The sequence below is a fragment of the Pempheris klunzingeri genome, chromosome 13, assembly GCF_042242105.1.
Source record: "Pempheris klunzingeri isolate RE-2024b chromosome 13, fPemKlu1.hap1, whole genome shotgun sequence".
Lineage (NCBI taxonomy): Eukaryota > Metazoa > Chordata > Actinopteri > Acropomatiformes > Pempheridae > Pempheris > Pempheris klunzingeri.
The window spans coordinates 14,014,032-14,037,456 of record NC_092024.1 but is presented as its reverse complement, the minus strand read 5'-3'; the positions used below and the strand labels follow the sequence as shown (position 1 = coordinate 14,037,456).

Genomic DNA, 23,425 nt, shown 5'->3' with positions numbered 1-23,425 from the left:
CTTAGCCTACTTATTTTGGTATTATTATCTGTTTTTAGTGCTGGCTTAGTATCTGGCCTCTGATTTTGAGTTGTTTTGTCTGCAATGTTTTATGCTCCCTCCCTTGCAAAAGAGGTCTCAGACCTTAATAGGGTCTGCTTAAATCAGTCATTATTACAGTTATATGGTTAACTCCTCAAAATGTAAAATAAAAAGCATACTTATGCACTAGTATACAGTTAGAATCAATGATTATCTGAGGAGACATTTGGTCACAGACTAATTTCAGTCGTATGGTTGTGGGAAGCGGTTATTGTACATTAGCTTTCATTTATTCATTATTTGAATATATTCATGTATGGGGAATATTCATGTGATTACAGAGTGACAATGCACTGTCAGTAGTTTAAACTCTGAGAAGTGTTCCTCACGCCTGCAGCTGTGCTGGGATGAATAGCAGCGCTCAACAGTGAAACTTTCTAGTATGGAGATACATGTAATCGTGTTAACTTTCCAGACACCAGGACTCAATACAGAATGGTGGGAAACATAAGAGCATGAAAACTTTATAAGGGGATGAAATTAGCTTCTGCACAGAATTAGCAGCTTTCACTTGAAATAATGACATCGCTTTTTACTAGAATCAGGAGAAAAGTTCATAAATATGCAGTTTTCACGGTTGAACTTTAAACTCTAAAATTAGGCACTAAAAGAATGAACAGAGTTCATCATTCAGTAAATGTTAACGGATTCCTGTTTTGCCAATTATGCCTTTTTATTGGACAGACAAAAGTATGTGTTTTAACCACAAGGCCACAAGGAAGTAATTTTTGTTGCCTGGTTTGGCTGTGGTTTGGTAACATTTTGTCTTTGTATATATGCCTCATTTAGACAGATAAAAAGATAGATAATGGATTAATGGTTTTGCAGACTGTGAATGCAGACATTTTCCGTGCTGCACTCCCGAACAACTAACAGGACTATAAATGTTTAAATACCACCCAAGTGCAGTCATCCCTCTTCCTCCCTTAAAGTCTTTTAATGCAGTAAAGGAGAAGTGAGTTTACAGCATTGGTACTTCAGGCCAACTGCGTATTCCAGGGTTATTTCCGTCTGCAGTCTCAGCTCAGGACAAGGCAACAGATCTTGCGGAAATGTCTCGGGAAAACAACAAATGTCTGGTTTCCCTGAAATCATCCCTTTTGGAAAACAAACATGCTTGTTTACAATTGGCCTTCTGCTCACCAATCCTTTGTGACTCACAGCTTCACCTTCACCTTGTGTGACATCAAGATTTAATACTCTTTCTGCATCCAGAGATAAGCTACTACAGCCAACATTAAAACAAAAACACTCTCATTACTGAAACAGGAAGTAATCCATAAAGCACGTGTTGTAATAAAAAAAGGTTGATCCTTTTTCCTCCTCTTCTGAGAAAAACCTAATTCTCTTTCTATCTCTGTCTTTTCTATCTCTTCCCATCTCTTTCTATGAATGAGCTTTGTGCACTCACGTGACTCTCAAATGTAATCTGCTCAATGATAGTGTCTATATTAATAATTGGAGCTCCCATTGAATTGATTAATGAAAAGGAACAGCTCTACAACTATGAAATAGTTAATAGCCCAAAGTAGCATCTTTTCTTGTTTTGATTAACCAGCTGCAAATCATCATATTTGTGATGCTGAAATCTGAGAATGTTTGGCATTTTTAAAAATCAATTATCAACATCTCAACATTTCATCTCATCTCATCTCATTTTCTATACCGCTTATCCGTCAGGGTCGCGGGGGAGCTGGAGCCTATCCCAGCTGACATTGGGCGAGAGGCGGGGTACAATCGCCAGCACAATCGCAGGGCCACATACAGAGACAGACAACCATTCACACTCACACTCACACCTACGGACAATTTTAGAGTTACCGATTAACCTAATGTGCATGTCTTTGGATTGTGGGAGGAAGCCGGAGTACCCGGAGAGAACCCACGCTAGCATGGGGAGAACATGCAAACTCCACACAGAAACACCCGGGTTCAAATCCCGGTTTGAATCCGGGACCTTCTTGCTGTGAGGCAACAGTGCTAACCACAGCACTACCATGCTGCCCACATCATGCCATATATTAATAAAAAAAAACGAGTTTTGATGGAACATTACCATTGTCAGTGTGCAAAATTATGTTTTTTACAGTTTAAATTTGAATTTATGGAAACTTATACAACTTATACAAGAATGTTTTTTTTGCAGTATTTGACAGTATTATACTGCACATGTATAGGATGAATCAGCTGAAATTGATGAAGGATGGTGGTTTGAGGAACAGATGATGTGTTAAACTGGTTATCAATGTTACAAACGTGATCGTCAGTGGAGCTTGGTGACATCTTAGAGTATGTGACCAAGAGTATGACATATTTTGTTTTTGTAGCTTTTGACACTGGGAAAGAGTTGTCCACTTGTGAGTACTGATGTCCTAAACCACAGAAAAGATACACAGTAAGCTTCACATCACTGTCCTATAATTGGTTCAACAGATTCTGATTTTTGCACTCTGACAATAATCAGATGTTTGTAACATCTGATTATGTTTGTAACATCTGTTTATTTGGTTGGTTGGGAAGTGGATGCGCTGCTGATTACTGAAATACAAGTTTGAACGCAGTCCTAGATTAGATAACTGAGACCTGTGGGATGGATTCTACATCCCAATCTGCATTACAAGTGGTTGTGCAGATGACGCTCTGCTGCCTCTTGGCAATAGACTGAGATAGTAAATGTCCTATTTCAGGTCTCTGGCTCCCCCTTGTGTTCAATGTAACGCATTGCCAAAGTTTCTACTTGCAAGTGGTGTTACCAACGCCTTAAACCAAATTAGGAGGTATAATTCAAATGTCACATGATTTTGATAGGACATTTTCCTAAAATACCCTCATTGCTAATACTAGCCTTAATCTCCTTGTTATGGCCAGTGGACATTAGCTTATATACTGCAGTATACAAGGTGGGCCCTTCCAGTCAAGTAAAGCGAAAATGGATGCATGGTTGAAAATATATATTCAAATAATCTCTTTATTCATTCTATATAGTTGTACACCACTAAAGACAGTGATAGGAGCACACAACGGGCATGAACATTTGTCAGTTATATAGGAGGAGGGAGGAAACTTTGCAGATTTTAATAAAAATAAGAACATTTTCTATATCCTTGTGTCGCTGAAAGTACATCCAAACAGGAGAAATAAGACGGTATGTGCCAGATTGACTTCTTTCACTTGCTATTGATGTTTTATTCTGTACAGAGGGACAATTTGTACAAAATTAATCTAGATATATAACACTACATGAAACAAGGTAAATCATATATACAATATTAAATGAATCATATAGTACAGGTCACATACAAAAGGACACTTTAAGTTATCATGTTTTGGAAATAATATGTTAAAATTAAAAGATCTGCAAAGATCCTGCAGAAAGAGAACAAGCCACCAAATCATTTTTAAATCATCTCTTGTTATTACGGATGACTTGTTTTCAGCACTAAAATAAACCTTAAACATCTCTTGACTCAAACTCATAAAATCCATAAAACGTCTCTCCCAGCAAGCAGGACTGTTTTATAAATGCAATGACCTCAACAACAGAACTCAGTCAGTTTGGTGAATGGCATTCCTCCAGGGTAAAAGGTACATGTTTAACATGGTAGTTTTAATTTACATCTTTTTGCATTCAAGCAAATACAGTATTAATACAGTTAACAAGCCAAGTCACAATGTCAGTTTATTTTCACCATCTGGCATTTTTGTGGCCATTTGATACCAGTGTGTTTCAGCATTGGGCATCCTGAATGGCCAGAAAAAAAAAAAAATCCAAAACCTGACATCCACGCTACTAACCCTCAGAGACAAGACAAAGAAATACGACACATCAAATATGAAGAACTCTAGCAGACCTCCTTAGTTTAAACAATGGTACTGACTGGAAGATATTTTCCAACCTCAAACACCTTCTTCACTGAGAAGGATACAATATACAAGACTTGCAAACCAGACAACTGAAATTAGGAATGGTAGCAACAAAAATATGCCACGCTCTTAAATTTTAAGGAAGTTTTTTTGGTAGCTCTCAAGTAATTTACGTATTCATAATTTGATGTCAGTATGTTAATAGCTACCACGGTCACCCGCTCTTGTATGTTTGATAATAAATTAATTTCTATTTTCAATTAGAACACATTAAAATCTTTCTAGCATACAGTACCAATACACCTTCATGCTCTAAAAAGAAAGATCCAGAGCAAAGGTCCTAATGTACTACTGGCTGCTAAAAACCATAAGTGAGTTTTTAATAGGTACAGATCTGTGCCACCGCTCCTATTTGACAAAAACTAATTTCTGATTATATTTCCTTTACAAAGATAATGACCCCTATTCATTTTACAGTATATATGCATATAAAACTCACCACTCAACCTTGAACACAGCAACTGAGGGTATTGATTCTGCTACTTAGGTAGTGAATACATACAGCTTTTATTCATGATAATCCTCATCTACTAAACTCAGAAACAGTAAGTACCATTGTTTGAACAATCTATGCATCACTGTGGTCTGGTTTTCAAATATTGCCAAAGAACATAAGGAAGCAAGCATATAAAAGAGCGGCATATGGCACAAAACAATAAAATGGAAAGTGTCAGATGTCCACAGGACAACATCTCCTTTCCTCGCCATCTTTCCTGGACATTGCAAGGCTAAGGACAGGCCTCAGTTTGGTCTGGTGTGCTAAACTTAGAAAAAAAAAAAAAAAACATCTTTCAAACACCAGTGAAACACAAAGGCAGGTGTCCCTGTTAAAGTCACAGATAAAAACATGAAACAGACAAACATAAAGAACACAACGGTCTTGGCACTGACAAGATGTCCGTTAGTTTGAGCAAAAATAAAGAAAACATACAACAGATGACAGGAAAGTCTTGTTTTTTATCTGACCAACAGGTTCTGTTTTTGTTCCCTTTGACAGAAAAGAAAACCAAGCAGAGACCAAGAGACGATCCTTAGACAGTAGGTCAGTCAGTTCCTATGTTTCCATGTCCGCTCCATTGTGAACACATTTGCAAGAAGGAATGAAGGAACCAGCGTTGTGGCGTCCGGACTCCCAGGTTCCACATTTACAGTGAACGCACAGTGGGATGGAAGGAGAAAGGAAGAGGAAACTGATGGGAGAAATAATTGGAGTACACACACAAATCTGGTGAGGGCTAAAAGACACACAAACACACTCCCGCTCCTCTTCAAATAAAGTAAAAAACCTGAGAAAGCAGAAATCTGAGGGAGGCGGATACAGGACATCTGCACTAGGGCAGCAGGAATGAAGGAGAACTGAGGATTCTGGGTAAACTGATGGTGGAGGGAGGGATGGAGAGCCCAACATGGGTCACCAGTGTAATTCTGGCACCTGGGCGAAGAGGATGTCCATGGCTGTCGAGGGTAGAAGGGGCAGTTGAACCAAGAGCCAGCAGGTGGCGGGACCTAGAGTCCATCATGGGTGGTCAACATGTCTTCAGCTCTGCGGTGGGACTCCAAGGCTTTTGTGGTGTAGATATCCTGAGGCAACTCAGATTTGCGTCGCACCATAGGCCGCTCTTTCCGCTGGTCATGCTGCAACTGAGAGGAGAGGAGACGAGTTAGGCTCGATGATGAACATTGCATGTCATCATCTCCTGTCAACATGTCAATTTGTCCCCGTTCTGATCATATCTTTGAGATGAAGCACGGCTGCCTGAGCACAATCCAGTTACATACACCAAAATCTAATTTACAGGAGGAAAACCAAGACCGAGTTAAAACATGGCGCACTGAGCCAGCCATTAAAATACACAAAAATACTGAATACACAACAGACGTCCTGTGCTACATCTATGCTCCAAAGTGTTCAATATTAAATAAATAAGACATTATGAGATAATTGTGTAAATAAATTGAGTGAAATGTATATGAACGACCTAAATAAACAATTTGTTAAATCTATTTTTATCACTTATTTGTATATTAACTGAGTTCATTTTCATTTGAATGTAGATTTTCTTTAATTTCATAATGACGCTTTTCATGACCGTGGTCTTACATTTCACAGCACTAGGTTGAGGTTTAGTGATTTATCACATTATTATTGCAACTTTTTGGTTCATTCATATAGATTTTGCTCAATTTCTTAGTGTGGTTACTTATTTCATAATTACTTATCTGTATAATATTGAACAGTTCGGCTCTATAGTACTTCAACAACATGCAAAGCGGAACAGGCACACAAAAAAGCTCTTGATTCCAGTGTTTAGTCCATGGCCAGATTTGTTCCTGCATTTTTTTTGGTTCATGTTTGTTTGTTTTTTATTAGCAGGTTGATTTAGAAACAAAAAAGCAGACTATAATTTACACAGAAAAGTACACAATGATAATTAGTGTTGTGCAAGAAGCTTCAATAAGAAGTCTTTGAAAGCATTAAGACACAAATCCCTGAATGTACTGATTGTAAGAGGAAAGGTAAATAGAGACAGAGAGAAAGTCAGGTTTACCTGAGTCGCGCCCTCCTCAACTGTCTTTTTTAACCTCTGAACATCTTCTATCAAAGGGATATCCGTCTCCATTGCTACAGGACTATTGAGGTCAGAGGAATCAACATACATAGAGAACTATGTTGAAAACAAAGGGAAACAAAAACAAAAACACAAAAGGATGGAGAAAAGACTTTCAGTGGCATGCAAAGAAGAATGAATCAAGAGGCTCTGAACTGGTAAAAAGAACTCTGATCTATTGCAGTTTAATATGCCTTAGCTGAAGTGTAGCAGTCAAAATTATTTATTGGAATTAACTGCAAGAGTTGATGAAAATTCAACTGTGTCAAATGATGTTGAGAGATTATCAGCTGCTGGCGACGCTACAATATAAATTAAAAATCAACTACACACTAATTTTTTATGCACATTAACGCTGTTGCACGGATCTTCTTTGAGTTGAAAATTTTCATTGAGTTTCATTTAAAGGAAGAGTTTTACATTTTGGGAAATATGCTTATTTGCCTTCTTGTAGAGAGGAGACTAAAGATAACTAATGTAAATACTGTATGTGGCTGTAAAAAGCAGGCACTTAGCTTAACATAAAGGCTGGAAAAAGGAGGAAACAGCTAGCCTGGTTCTACCCACTTAGTTTAATTCGTACTAAAACCTATGTGCCATGTGCTGAAGTATTTCTTCATTGACTTCCTGGAGTCTCCACTGGTTTCTGGGCAACCTCACGGTGACAACAAGACTCCCAGGAAGTTACTGCACCAGACCAAGGATTAGGATTTCATAGGATTTTGTGAATTTTAAAAACACAGCAGGCTACCAGTCTCCCCATGTTTCCCGTTTATGTGCTAAGCTACGCTCACTATCTGCTAGCTGTAGCTTCATGCTTACCATAAAAGACATGAGAGCGGTGCCGATCTTCTCATCCAACTGACGGATAGAAAGTGAATGAGCATATTTCCAAAAATGTTGAACTATTCCTTAAAATGACACTGAAGTAAGCAGGATTTTAAACCTGTACATAGCTGCTCTTTAAATGAATCAAATTCTCTTTTAGAGACATCTGATTCAACCGCTCACCAAACCTGAGCACATTCTTGTAGCAGCCCACTCATCAAGATCTTTCCATCTTTACCAGCAGTGTCATTTGAAAAACATTCACTACCAAGTCAGAGTATGAGCAAATAGCATCTAATGGAAACGTAAAAGGGATAAGATGGAAATGGAACTTTTAACAACAAAACTTACAGAAAACACCAGACACTTATACTACTTAAAATTATAATTGTTTTTAATATATATATATATATACACATATATATATATATATATATATATAAAAAAAACACAAAAAAACAGGTTAGTTTAACTGATTGCTCACACTATTCACCTGTGGATTAGACTTGGCGAGGTTCTCGATCTTGATCCAAGCCTCTTCGCGTTCTTTTGACTTTGCCTTCTCTCTGTTGAGCCAAACACCAAACCTCATGTTATTAATCTGTTCCACCCCGATGATAAATATATTGAGCTGCAGCATGAAGGCTGATTACAATTATGTGTCACTCAGAGGAATTCAAAAAGGAGAGAAGAAAAAGAAAGAAAAAAAAAGATTAATTGAGTGGGAAGTGTCCGTGGTGCCTACTTGTTTTTCTCGGCCCTGAACTGCTGTGTGCAATCATCAAAGAGCTTCTGATTCATCTCCATGAAAAGCTTCAGAGCATTGTAGATGAGGCCATGGATGGTCCTGTGAACACACACAGTCAAATGACATTAGTGACATTATTGTAAAGGGCTGCTTTTGTCTCCCAGCAACAAACCTGAATTAAAATCACAGATCGACAATAAACTAAATAATTATGTCTCACGGTCTAAAAGCTAGAAGATATTCTGTTTAAAATAAGAAAAGCAGTAATTGGCAAGTTATAAGTGGGGAATTGTTTGGGTGTTTCTGCTTGAAAAATGACTTCATGGATTAACCAGCTATGAAAATAGTGGCCAATTACTTTTCTGTTCATCAGCTAGTCAACTGTTTCAGCTTTATATTCAACATATTAGATTTTAGGGTATTTTAAGTCCTCTGTTGCTAACAGCATAATAGCAGCAAACTAAAATCATGTATAAAAAGGTCATCAGCCTTTTCCAGATTCTTAATGATAAATACATGTGCAGCAGTGTGCTCTCTGTGACCACACTAACACACTCTTTTAGATATCACTATGTGAGCGATTGTGCCCGACTAGTGTCACATGCAGAGTCAAGTACAGAGCTTTCATGGACATTAGTGCAGCCTGTGTATTTGAGACTCTTACTTGTTCCAGTGGGTCTTAGAGTTGCGGTAAAGAGCGGGGAACATAATCGGCAGAATCTTTGCTGCGTTGTCGCTGATCAGACTCATTATGTACTCGTTGTTCCAGTAGTACAGAGCTCTCTCTGCCACCTACAGAAACCAAAACAAAACACCTCAGTCAGGCATCCGCTGACAGCCACCACCACTCAACCTGAATATCTCAAATGCCTGAGCTCCGTCAGTTACCTGGAAGTGTGGGCTGGACACACACTTGGCCAGCTGTCTGAACAGAGGCTCCTGCACTTTAACAAACTCGGAGGGCTCGATGACGTCCAGGATCTCCTCCAGTTCATTGAGAAACATCACCTCCTTGGGACTGTGAGTCTTTGGCCAGTACTTTAATAGAGCCATTACCACCTGGTGGGAGGGAAGATAATTACAATGTTGACTGACCAGAGTTAGGGAGGGATAAAGGGATAACAGCTTTGGAGATAAAAAAAGAATGAAATGACCAAAAGAAAAATACAATCTTGCAAAAAAAAAAGGACAACTTCAAATCTTCAAATCAATTTGAGCATCAAGCAGGGAGCTTCAGTATTATGCAAAGAGATAAAAATGATTCTACCATGTTTTTATTTGACATACCGGCTCAGTTAGAGTGCTGTCCTTTTCTAAAAACTGCACCACGCAGTAGGCCAGCTGCAAAACACATAAACAAACACAATCATTAAACTGTCAAAGCATTTGAATTTACGCACAAGCAAACTAAAAGGTAATGAGACAGGGGACCCATGCCGCCTGAGGGACAGACCAGCTGGAACACGCAACAACGGTTTTTGACTAAATTACCTGCTGCTCTCATGAAATGAGGAGGGGCGTACTCAAAGCAGGCTTGGACAAGAATATTTAAATAAATTTTGAAAAATGTGACCTGTAAATAATTTATGAGCTGTATCAGCTTCACAGTTCAACAGACTTACCTGTGGATGGTAGACACTGAGTGATTTGACTTTGTGCAGAGGCAATAAAACCTTTAGCAGGAAAATCTTGTGCTCTTCTTTTAGTGGTAAGGCAAATCCATTGATTATGCTAAGAAATAAGCGCAGAAGCAAAGTCAGAACACATGAAAACTAGGCTGGCATGATTCAATATCTACTATGAAATTAAACTGCTGATGATTAAGAAGCTTGTACATTTACGGCAAACATGAAATTGAGAGAACCACTGAATGTCATGTAAATGTTCTATAAAAGCCACAAGGACTCTGCAGCTACAGTCAACGCTTGTAACATTAGCTAAGGGCCATACCTTCCAAGTATTTCCAGTAGTTCGGCTATACCATTATGGTGCTCTGTCTCATAGATAAACCTGTAAGAACAAACAGGGTCTTCTTTCAGTGGCAACACACAAACTTACTATTCACCAAGAAAAGAAATGAGTCATACTTTCACCCTTTATCTTGGTATACATGTTTAAAAATAAGCAGAGCAGCTGGAGAATTGCACTGACCTATAGAAAATGTTATTGATCTGTTTTCTGATGTATGCTCTCAGCCCCAGGAACTTTCCATAGATCCTGTGGAGGGTGGTTTTGAGGAAGTCTCTCTCTCGAGGATCCTCGCTGTCAAATAGTTCTAGGAGCTACAGTGAGACAGACATGAAGTGTTACAATAACGACACTCGCCGTTCAAATTGTGTCTTGTGAAAACAGTCAAGAGAGTTTGCTAAAATATTCTTTGCTTACCTGCATAACAAATTTCTGGTCTATGTATTTCTTCGCTATGTTAGGCTGAAAGTCGGGCGATTCTAAAAACCTAAGGAAAAACTCGTAGACAAGCTGCAACAGAAACAAGAAGAAAAAAAACCCACAAAGGAATGAATGCTGGGAAGGAATTTGAGCAAAATGGGGGTATGTGTGGTCCATGTTCAGTGCTGCTCAATACTGAGGTAGTTCATTAATGTCCGAACACAAAATGAACAATATTATATCTGACACAGAGATGCTGCTTTGTAAACTAGCTCTAAACTCTTCTTCTTGCTCTTCAGGGTGGATTGTTGATTGCTCTTTTCTTTTTATATGCTGGCTGGCTGACTGACTCTTCTAGGTTGAAAATAACTTACACACCTCTCGCTGTTTTAAATGAATTAAATGTCAACCTGGAGGTGTGGCCATGCAGCTTCAAGTGTTGGCTCATCTTCCTCTGGATCAAACTCCGCTCCAGTAGGATTGGACGATGGAGGCAATGTTCTGAACATATTCACTGCAAACTGGAAGAAGAAATACGAGAATGATACCATTAATGTTGACGTATTCTGCTGGACAGCAAAATGTTTAGAAGTTAACTTCCTTTTCTTGTTTTAATAACCTGAAGTCATATAGCTCATGTTGCAACCATACCAATAGCTCTACCAAGAATAGCTTACATAAGATTTTGTTTAAAAGTTTAAAACACATAAAGCCAGACATCAACTTCCTGTCAGATGTTTACTATCATGACATACAGCACGGTTAAACCAACATTAAAACCACATCATTAGACCTCTTCTTACATTTGGAGCCCATTTTTAAACAGGGTTTTAAATTATTTTATAAAAACTCTGTTAGATCACGCTCTATTATGCACCGTTTCAAACCAATCCGTGCGATCCAATTAACAGCAGCGTTTCTGTTAAACAGGCCTGCAGCACAGCCTCTTTTGGGACAAGTCTCCACACTGTCTAGAGCACATTATGTTTGCCTAAAGGTCGATTATAGATGCTGGTATCATATGAGGAGTTCAGTACAGCTCATTTATTCAGTTCCTCTCCCATGTGTTGGTGTCACCTTTCTGAATCTCTTGATTTCTCACTGCTCAAAGAAATCAGTAATGAAACATAGAAAAACACAACCACAACTCCCCTCCAAAAAAAAAAAAAAAACCCAAAACAAAGCACAACTAAAATGTGTTTTAATCCAAAAACTTGATGCCAGAGTCTGAAATTCATTTAACTACATTTTAACCATGTTTGTACATGCCCTGTCTTAGGTATTGTAAAAAATAATATCTTTTTAGGTTAATGTTAACTTTGTCCTTGTAACTGGCCTCCAAGGGATTGGCCCACAATAATCAGAGTGTGTTGTGTTTCTGGTCTCTCATAGTGTCAACTGACTCCCCTGTGGGTTGCTGTTCCCTGCCAGGCAGATCATGGGACAGTGCAGGTGGCCTACTAAAACACTGGGAGCCTTGTTTGAAAAGACAGACTACAAGGTAGATATAGACCGTCTGCACTGTGCTGCACTTCAACCCAGAACAGGCTGTGAGGACGACTGCACATTAACTCCACAATGGAAACCATAAATGGAAATGATATAACCGTGATTATGGCTATTCTGCTGTTGGCTTTGATGATGAAAAGAGAACTGTTTGATATTAGTGGGGATGGAAGAGTAGCTTACAAGGCTACAGTGTTTTCATCATGTTTACATCTCCGATTCAGTATCTCTGCACACTGAAGACTGTGATGAGATTATAAGCATAACAGCTATAGTCATGATCGTTTTGCTTTGCTTGGATTCTCTGCTTGTGAAGTTAAAACTGCGAATAAAAGATTCAAGAAAATGTTGGTGTAATTTCAAACTACTGCTTCTGCTGAAAATGAAACGTGCATCATATTCCTTGAACCAGTGGACTTACTTATAATAAAAAAAGCTTTCATGTGCAGAGAATTACTTGATTCAATTGGCAATGCAGAGTTTAAATACAACTAGTCCAGTGCAATGATTGTACACATCACTTGTTTAAATTTAATTTGGTTTTACTTAAAGTGGAAAGGAAAATGGAGCATCATTTGGTAATTACTTATTTAGGATTAAAGTCATGCTGGCAGCTCTGTCAGGTTGTACATACATGATCCAGTTCAATAAAGCCCAATAAATGTCACTAGCATCGCTAAAAACTGACATTTGTATACATTAAACCATACAGATGGTTACGGCTTTGCAAGAAAAAGAGCAGTTGATGGAAGAGAAGTGTCTCATGTAGTACCCCCGGCCTCCTTAGATTATCTGAAGACAACACTTAAAAAAAGAAACAGCTCTTCTGCCCTAAGCAAGAAGCCCCATCAAAACCTGATCACAAACATCAGCTGGGACACAAACCCACTGTTAAAACCTCCGGCAGCTAAAGCATGCCCCTATTCTCAGCCCGAGTTTCACCCTCGTCTTCAGCTTTTACTGACCATGTGCACCACCTCCGGGTAGATGGGCTCTGTGATGACATTCCTGTTGTGGGTGATGTACTCCACCATTTCGCTCAGCGCCGCTCGCTTCACTTCCTTCCATTTCAGGTCACTCAGCGGGTCGGACAAGAAGTCGAAAAGAACGCAGCACTGTCGTAGCTTCTGGATGAAGAGCTTCTCCTGCTCTGCGGGGGCCACGTCTGAGGAGACAAAGAGGGGGGGGAGAAAGTGAGATGGGTAAAGGGAAGAGGAGAAAAGGGAATCCAGAGATGATCGAAAAAGATTTGCAGTAGTGATGAAATAAAGCAGTTGAGAAAATAAAAGACAGGAGCCACATTCAAAGAGTGAGGGGTCACAAGAGAAAAAGATATGGCTGTTAAACAGTCATGGATGACAGTTATTACAACAATAGGATGGAAAAAGAAATATGAGGCAGCAAGAGAGTGATGAAGACTAGCAAATGAGTCATGAAGACTGAAATGCATTGAGAGAAAGACTGAGATGGTTGGAGCCCAGGGGATGATAAGGACAGAGCAGAGTGATGGAGAAAAGACAGGATGGAGAAGGAGGGATGAGGGTTTTGGGAACTAGGTGAACGGTCACAGTCTAGCCATTTGACACACACAACAAGAAAAAAAAAAGGATATTTTCATAGAGGAAAACTGGCTATTTAAATCTGTCATTATATTTGTCCATGGTGGTTTGAGGACTTCCTGTTCCGCTTCATTTTCACCCAAGCACTCAAAAGCACATGCTTCTGTAAACACACGATCTCTGCCAACGCTGTCAACACTTTGCACATGACAACACGAAGAGGAAATGACCATTTCAGGAACTCTAAATTCCTACAGGCTCATGAGGTGTAGTAATAACTCACAATGACACCATCATTTTGTATTTATGGGACACAACTTTCATCTATACTGTTCCTTTTTTTAGGTTTGGTTTTATCTTTGAAAGGAAAATGCACACATGCTCCTCAGTTACTCGCTACTATGGCACAAACCATTTAATATAAAAAAAAATCCGTTTCTGGACGTCTAAAATATGAAATGGCTGATTTTATTTGAGTTGCTTTATATGGTGCTGCAAACTGTTGAAAGGAAGAGCTGAACATTTTGGGAAACCCTTTGATTTTCATTACAAAGTTAAAGCCCAAATACTCTGAAAGCGATATTCGACGTTCCTCATTTGCTGCTCGTCTGTCGCTCTGCAGGCAAAAGATCACTATTTAGCCAAACTTTTTGTATGACACAGATACCCTCCATTGGTTTCCTATACATTTCTATTTGAGTAGCACAGTGTTAAATAAGGCATGAGGGCGACTGCTGCTGCTTTCGTCAGCTGGGTGGCGGTAGAGCGATGATAAAGCCAACGGGAACCAGCAATCTTTTATTTTTTCTTCTAGATCAGTGATAGTCACGTAAAGCACAGCTGGAAATAACTATACTATGTCAATAAATTGATGTTAGGTTTAAGTTTTCTGACCAGTAGATATCAGTAAATGTTTGATAGATGATACAGTGAGCTTTTATCTTCCTTGTTATTAGGATCTGACATGTGACAATACAATGGGTAAGATAGCAAAAGCATTGCAGAGTTACAATTGTATTGTTTGTATTGTTAAAGTTAAAGGTAATAGAACTACCGTCAGCTGTTGCTATAAACAGATGACTCAATGAATGAAATGTTGCGCATGATACTTGAATGAAAATGACAGACAGGCCTACATTGTGTAGCTTATATCAGAGAATGCATTGTTTTGATAGTGGCCTTCTGGGTCCTCATCTGATGCTCCAAAATAGAGACAAGATCGGACTAAGGGCATCAAGGCAGTTTGACACGTCTTATTGCGCACATTTGGCCATTTTTGGACTTCAACATACGCTTTAAATGATATTGGGCCTTTAGATGAGAAGCGCGACACCACCAGCTCATCTATCCTTTAAATACTATTAACAAGAGCAACAACAGTGAAAACAGGAAATAACTAGCCTGGCTCTATCCAAAGGTAAGAGTCTGCATACCAACACCTTTAAGGCTCACTAATTAACACATTAACACACACATGACACCTCCTTGTTCATCATCACAGGACTGAACCAGGTTAAGCTTTATATTTACAGGAGAGATGTGAGAAGATTGGTACCAATCTTATCGTCCAACTCTCTGCAAGAAAGTATAAAGTGGATTTAAGGCTGTAAGACCAGTAAAAATGTTCACCATATTGCCTTATGAAAACAGCAGCAGTTCAACCTAACTAGTGAAACATTTGGCAGGATCAAGGTTGTGGTGTTGTATAGTGAGATGAGAATAAGACATTAAGATCATTGTTGAAATAGCATTTCACAAGTGCTTCTGCTTCCCTTTGTAGATCTGACAGTTTGCAATAAAATATCAGACATGTTTTTAAAAGATTGTTATCTCAAGATTCTTCCCAGACTGATTGATCTACATTTCATGTGGTATCAGCCCAGCTGCAGCTGTAATAAAATAGGCAGATTCATAATGTCAACGTGGGCAGCGCGGTGATGCAGTGGTTAGCACCGTTGCCTCACATCAAGAAGGCTTGAATCCGCTGGCCAGCAGGGTTGCTGTTTGAACCATGAACCTCTCTGTGTGGAGTTTACATGTTCTCCCTGTGCTTGCGTGGGTTCTCCAGCTTCCTCCCACAGTCCAAAGACATGCAGGTTAAGTGGTGACTCTAAATAGCCTGTAGATGTGAGTAAGTATGAATGATTGTCTCTGTGATTGACTGGTGACCTGTCTATAGCCGCGTTTCCACCAGCACGACTCGGCTCGACACGGCACGGTTTGGTTGCGTTTCCACCGGCCCTGGTACCTGGTACCAGGTACTATTTTAGTACCTCCTCGGCAGGGGTTCCAAGCGAGCTGAGTCGAGCTGTGAATGTGATGTCAACATACTGCAGGCCACTGATTGGCCAGGGAGCAGCGTCACTTGATGAGTCATGAGAGCGACTCATTCACAAGAATCAAACCCGCCGTTTTTTAAAACCCCGGAAACAGAGACCGAGCGTTTTTATTATTTCTGTGAACGAAGTAAACGGATACACGCAAACCAAACGCTCCATGTCCTTAATTGTGTTTGTTTGTGCCGTATACAAATTATGCCACCGGAGTTTCGGCCCGCCTTGCTCTGACGACCCCGCCCACTTTGAAGTGGTACGCTACTGTAATGGAAACACAACCAAACCGAGTCGAGTAGGGCCAAGTAGTTCTAGTGGAAACGCGCCATATGTGTACCCCGCCTCTCGCCCATTGGCAGCTGGCATTGCCTTCATGACCGTTAAAGATAAGCGGTATAGATAATGGATGGATAGCGTAAACATCCCTCACTTAACTCAGGTGTGGGTTAATCTAATCTAATTTAATTTAATTGGCAGGAGCAGCTGCATGCTACATAGATACGATCTGTCAAATCAAGATGCTATCATGTGGTTGCAGTTGTGATTTACAATGCACCAACGAAGCAGTCTTAAATGTTGTCAGTTTGGTGGTTAGACTCATTTAACCAGAGTGAATGAACAGGTATCCTCTGAAATTCAATTCTACTCAACATAAAGATGATGTTCAAAGATATCCACAGTTGTAATGCAACAGGAGGGTCAAAAGGTAGCATCATCTAATCCTTACATGAAAAATATGTACATCATATTAATCATCTGTGATGTTACACCGCCAGGTCAAGCCAGTGCAATAAAAGCTATTACCTATACCCCATAATTACTTATCAGTAAAGGGTGTGGCATTACAATGGGCTGACGCTGAGGCTAGGAGGATGTCTCTTAGATCAGATATATACACGGGCATATACATCAAAGGGAAACAAAATAGATAAGTACCATTCCTTATCCATGACTGTACTGTATCCTGTGGGCAGAACGCTTCCGATTAGATAAATCATGATTTAGGCACAGGGATCAAGTAAGGAAAAAGGATTAATAACCAACTGATGAAGACAAGCAGCACTGCATATGAATGCAGAAATGTATATAATCCATATCATACCGAGATAAGTTGATTTGTCCTGTGTGCTATATTGCTGCTTTCCATCTGGTTTTACTCTGACTGAAAGTAATGAGCAAATAAATAAACTGGCACCCAACTCTTCTGCCAAATCAGTCATGCAGGTGCAAAATGAGAAGGAAAACATGGCAGGAAAAACTAGACACAACCGCTTAAAGGGAAATAATGGGCAGCTAAACCTACTTGCTCCTGCCCTAATTTCAATAAATGTCCAGAAGCAGTGACAAAGGCCATAGCACAGAATACAGAAGGGCATAAGCACACACACGCACACGCACACGCACACGCACACGCACACGCACACGCACACGCACACGCACACGCACACGCACACGCACACGCACACGCACACACACACACACACACACACACACACACACACACACACACACACACACACACACACACACAGACACAGACACAGACACAGACACACACACACACACACACACTCCACCTTTCTTGCAAATAGGCAGATTCTAGGTAAGGAGAGAGATATCCTATTCAGACATGATGGAGTCTTGCCTCTCTCTCCCTCTCTCTATCAGTCACACTCACACACTTCTGCAGTGTCAGTTTCAAGTCGGCCAATTTATCTTGATGACAGTGAGAAGTTGGGAATTCCAGGGGAGAGAGGGTAAGTGTGTGAGCTGCCATTATTGGCCGTTTCCATAAAGATTTGACAGCGCTGTCACTGTCACAACATAAGACACATAGGAGAGACATGCTCATCCAAGACATTTAGCATTATTATTATGAAGGCAAGTCAACTATGGGTCTCCAAAGAGGACATTTCAGAAGGAGGCCTGTTAACTCCATTAAGGTGGACCAGTTTAAAGACTGGTCGAGAAAACTGGAACAGCCAGAAGAGGACTTAGATTACCATTAATTTATTTATTAGTGTTTATTTCTATTTTCCAATGTGTGAGCCTCTCTCCTTGGTATAGGATTTGTAATTTGTGCTGGTTGCACTGGGACATGAAGCTGGACTGAAATGTGTTGCACCCCTGACAGTGTCAGACTTGCGTTGCTCCTATTACATAAGTCTGTCTGCCTGTGTTATAAAGTTTCTGTACACTCCTAAAATACCCAGCGGGTTGTTGTGTAACAGATAAAGGCCCAGTGTTGTGATCCCAAAATTTATGTTAACCACAATGTGACCTCTATTAATATAACCAACAGAAGCCTTAGGACACACACACACACACACACACACACACACGCACGCACGCGCACGGGTATCGTGTCTTGTGGGGAACAGAGAAAGATTTATCTTAATGCCCCCTTGTTCAAAACGAAGATAATAAATAACTGGAGTCACGTTGGAGCTACAGTCTCTACTTTTTCTCTGTAACTGGTCAAATGAACAGCTGCTAGTCTGGAGTTAGGATGGTTTGGCAATCTGCTTTATCGACAGTGTGTTATGATCAATGTAAACATCGACTGATTACTATTTATAGCTACGTAGAGGAACAGTGTGTTTTCAAGGCGTAAGCACACATAAGTTGACCACTTTCATTGATTAAAAGTCGTTTTGGCTTCATTGTAAGCAACACCTGAGAATGTATCCAGCATGTTTATACGGTAGAGAAGAGCTCATCATCGCCCGTGTGTTGTTTGGAAATAGTTTGTGCTTCATTGCCACACTTGAGACACATTCATAGCTGCAATTTGGAGACTCCCTCATGCCTAACAATGACAAGAAATGCTTGTTGTTAAGGTGATGTCTTGCTTCTCAAAGAAACAGACAGATAGAAAAAACAATTCAGAGACCATGCTCACACTCTGGTGACACATTTGGTCTCCCAAAATGTCTGAAAACACACCCACAACATACTGAGGAAATACTGGGATGTGGAGGATGATTCTGTGTGGCGTAAATAGAAATGCTTTCCAAACGCCACTGAAGAGCCACCTAACAATTTTTCTCAGAATAATATCAACAGTAATTTGGCTCTGACAAAACAAACATGGATGCTGGTTTTCAAGTCTATACCTGAGGTGAGCAATCCTCACCTCAGGTATAGACCTGACCACAATCCTCCATATACATGTTCAAATAAAAACAGAGATTTTGTGTGTAGAAGTAGTTTCAGGTTCCCGTGTACAGAATCTAATGCAAAAAAAAGAAGTGAAAGCTCCTAATCAGTGTTCACTCAAACATTAAACTGAGCCACACTCAGATGCTGGGTATAAACTGCAACCTGTCTCCACGGAATCTAAACACAAACAAGAAAAATCTGGATGGCAGACATTTGCTCTGAACAGGGTCAGAGTGATAGAGATGCAAGAAAGAGAAAGAGAGAGTCTGATTGTTCCCCAACACTGAGTTGTCATTCAAGGCAGTTCCCTCTGTGGCTCAATAGAGTGTAATCAATAATTGCCCAAGGCTTCATCTAACGCTGGGCTGCACCCGAGTACAGTGGTAACAGGCTGGGCCTTTCAAACATGACTGACTACATTGTACACACATTAAGAGGCCGAGCGCAATGCTGCACGCCTAAAACATCACTGCTGTGCTCTGACAAAAATGGCTGGGTCATACTAACAGCAGCGCTTTGTTGACAAAGATATACACGTTCACATTTCTTATCTTGTGCCTGAGCATGTCGCTCACAGGAGGGTAACAAGGGGAAAGGGTGGGGAGGTGGAGAAGGGGGCTGCTTGCTGCAGAGCAGTGGCCGTCTACAGCCTTCACACTAGGACCAATTTGTGCCCAGATGAAGTGGACTGTGACAAAAACGCTGGGCTGGTAAGAGCGGCTGAGAAGCCGGCGAGGAGGACAGACAGTATCTGATTCCTCTTGGGCTGTTCCTCGAAGGCTATAATTAAAATCTGCACACGTAAATACGGAAACACACAATTACAATCAAACACATGAAAAGCTAGAGAGAGGACCCTTCCCTGGGCTATGACCTCACTTCCTTTGACATCACTGGCTTGGCGGGGGGATGGGCAGGGAGAGCAGCTAGCTAGTAAAACCAGATTTTTATGTAGCTTCCCAGTCTCACAGTAATGCACACAAAGCCTCACAAATAGCGATACCTCAATTTCCATGCAAACACAATAGAGCTGCTCTCCAAACCATAGACACAATGGTTTTATCTCCAACGTCTGAATGCTGACTAACCAAGCAGTAACCAGTGGAGGGGAACAGAAGCACAGCAACACACAGCTCTCTCTCGCTCCTTAATTCCCCAGGACAATACAGGAAGAATAATTTGTCCTTACGTACCTCTGAAGTGCATAAGAGCCACCGGCTGAAAAGGCCCATTGGAATTAGGTGCATCCACAACCATCCTGTCTCCGGATTTATTGCATGTCAACATCTAAACCTCAACCAGGAAGGCGATCCACTCAGGGCGAGAGGCCAGCCTCCATTTTAGCACAAAAGCAGATCAGAAAATGAAGCTCTCTGCTGCTGGAGGGAACTGGCTAGTTAGTGATGTAAGCAGTGAAGGAGTCCGCTGATTGGCTGAGGCCAGGCTGCTCTGGAGCAATGAGGGCAAAGGCTGCTGGGAGAGAGGCAGGGCGATTGGCTAAGAGGACGCACAGGGGGCGGGACATGCGTTGGAATTTTTGGTCAGACTCCTCCCCACCACTCAGTGGCCTCTGGTGGAGCTCTGCAAGGCAGCCTCTGCTACAGATCTTAGATCAGATTGACTTCAGTCTTTTGCACAGCTGAACCATTAGCAGGGTTTTCTGAATAATCTGACTTAGGATAAGCAGCTGGAAATAACTATTTCTCAGTGTGTTTAGAGAGAGGCCCTGGCTGAATCATCTGAAGTCTTTCATTGTTTCCTCCTGTCATCTCTGCTTGGTCTTTTATCAAAGGGAGGAGGAAGAGAAGGTCAGAGGGAGCCTCAAATCTTTGGATTCAACGAGGAACAGAAGGGCACAAGAAGAAACCACATGAGGGGCTGAGGACAGGACCACCAGGGACTCTAACTCCAGAGCTCTCTGGCAAGAAAAACCAGTGACATTCAGGGGGGAGCTGTGCTGCGATTATTCACCACACAAGATGAAAGACCATGTAAATGTATGGTGTGATGTCATCCTGAATGCAAACACATAATATGAAATCAAATAAATCATTAGACATAAAATGGATAACTGCACTCTCTATGGGAACAACATGAAGCTACCGTCCTCAGTGGCTTTACATAATGTATTTTGTGAGATGGTTTTATGACTCATACACTATTTGAGGCAATGGCAGAATTTGCTGCATTATATTATTCTGACTGGTGTGTGTGCGCTTAAATTAGCTTTAAACAGGAAATGAAAGCGAGAGGACAAAATTAAAAGTGCAGGCACACAGTGCAGCTCCAGGAGGCATTTTGAAAGTTTCTGTCTGAAGGTTTATCTGGTGACTTAAACATCTGTTTAAACAAAATAAACATCATAATATGTCACGCTTCCAGTTATATAGGTTTTGTATATTTAGACTGATTTATTTCAAAAATCTGTAAACCAAAGTAAGTCCAACTCCAAGGCGACAAATGCATAATCTGCATTTCATCTTTGCATAATGAAGCAGCTTCCCTGGTTTCATGTGATTAATCAGCAGACAAAGTGAAGCCACATTCACACCAAGGCCGGCCACAGTTTTCATAACAGTGGGGTTCATCGCCATTTTCACAGTCATTTCACAGTCATGTAATAACAAAGGGACAGTGCTGTTTTCCCACAATGTACCATGTCAGATGATAATTTCACAATTAACTGACAGCCCATAAAGGAGGAAGGCATGATTTACAATATGTCATGTTACACTCATCCTACCGTTTACACAGCACCTAATCATAGTACAGTTTCAAGGTCTGAATGCCTTGTTAAAATGCAATGTAATTATAAAACAAAACAGCATATATGTTAAGTATACATAACCCACAAATATGTCTGAATTATTTTGGCATGTAAAAATTCCTCTTGGCAGATACCGGGACAGGAGAGAAGAGGAGAGAAGAGGAGAGGAGAGAAGAGGAGAGGAAGGCTAGGTGTATCACTGAGCAGCTCTGACTCGTGGCATACTCTCATCAAGGGGCCAAAGCCTCTCCAAGAGGTGCCATTACATTCCACAGCCATGACAACAGGCGCTGGTATTTTCTGAAAGCTGCCACTTACTTCCTACTGGTCGGACAGGCTGGGTAGGAGTGTGATCAGGTACAAGAATATCCCAGGGCTCCTTCTGGCAGCCTGGCGATATTCTGTATTTTTCTTATTGAAAACAAATGCCTTGAAAAGCCCAAAATCAACATGAGCTGATCAGTTGTTTTAGGAAAGAAAAACAATATGTATTTAACTTTTTTTTTTTTTTTTAGAGATTCATGTCATCACTGGGAACACGTTGTCTTCCAGCTGAGTGCCGCAGACAAGGTCAGGAAGTCTGAAAGTATTGACTTGGACCAACACATTTCATTTTGGTCTTTAAAGGAATTTGTTGGCACTAAGAAAAACACAGAATAATGCAGCCAGCCTTACTCCTTGAGCAGAGTGCAACATGGCAACAGCTTGACTCAGATTAAAAAGCTGACTGAGTTGGCTGAGGAAATAAACAGCTCCCATTATCAGGCAGAAGATGGCAGCACAGCCTGGGCCACGCGTGCAAGATCTACCTGTAACACAAGCCCTAAGTCACTAAATGTTTTACCAACACTTGGAACAACGTACTGTTTATCCTTCTTCATCAAACATGCATTGTTGCCCTACTGACAAAATTCTGTCCTCACCAGCAAGTAAGACTCTGTCAACTGTAGTCACTAAAAAATAATTCAAATGTCTCATATTTAATCTCTAGTCAAGATGTTTCTGATATTTCACTTGATACGGCAATGCAGACATTTATGGGCCTACATTTTCTCTCTAGCACACGCACGCACACACGCACGCACACACGCACACGCACACAGACACACACACACACACACACACACACACACACAGATACAGAGAGAACAAAAAGAACTTTTAAGCCTGTGGCACTGAATGGCCATTTTAAGTGCCTGTGTAAAAATGGATAGCTCTTCTAGCTACAAAAAAAAAAAAAAGAATCCATTTACAAACTGTGCCGACTTCTCTCATATTCTGCCCTGATTCTGGTGTCCAGCTTCGTCTCAGTGAGATGTGATATTTTATATTTTTATGAGTTTTCTCTATAGTTATATGTTTAACAGTTGTCTATTTGCCAAGCCCACATGGACCTAAAAGAGACCAAATGCAGTGTGGGGGAAGGGATGAAGCAACATTTATCAGAAAACATAACATACAATACATTACATTGCAAATAAATTATTTTCTCTCCTCTCACAAACTTTACAAATAAAATC

General features: G+C 40.5%; 1 protein-coding gene across 2 annotated transcripts; it reads right to left on the bottom strand.

Annotated features, from left to right (window-relative positions):
- Positions 1-3,743: 3,743 nt before the first annotated feature.
- ppp2r5ca (protein phosphatase 2, regulatory subunit B', gamma a) lies at positions 3,744-20,495 on the bottom strand. Of its 2 annotated transcripts, XM_070841859.1 has the most exons (14): positions 20,332-20,495; positions 13,050-13,249; positions 10,989-11,099; positions 10,576-10,668; positions 10,342-10,472; positions 10,141-10,200; positions 9,813-9,921; positions 9,478-9,531; positions 9,079-9,249; positions 8,855-8,982; positions 8,188-8,289; positions 7,936-8,008; positions 6,555-6,671; positions 3,744-5,646 (listed from the first exon to the last, which is right to left on the bottom strand). In XM_070841859.1, exons 1-14 carry the CDS (start codon positions 20,423-20,425, stop codon positions 5,512-5,514), a joined length of 1,578 nt encoding a protein of 525 aa, XP_070697960.1. In that variant the 5' UTR covers positions 20,426-20,495; the 3' UTR covers positions 3,744-5,511. The 2 variants fall into 2 exon arrangements, with proteins under 2 accessions (XP_070697960.1, XP_070697961.1); XM_070841860.1 differs by lacking the exon at positions 6,555-6,671.
- Between the last annotated feature and the right edge of the window lie 2,930 nt (positions 20,496-23,425).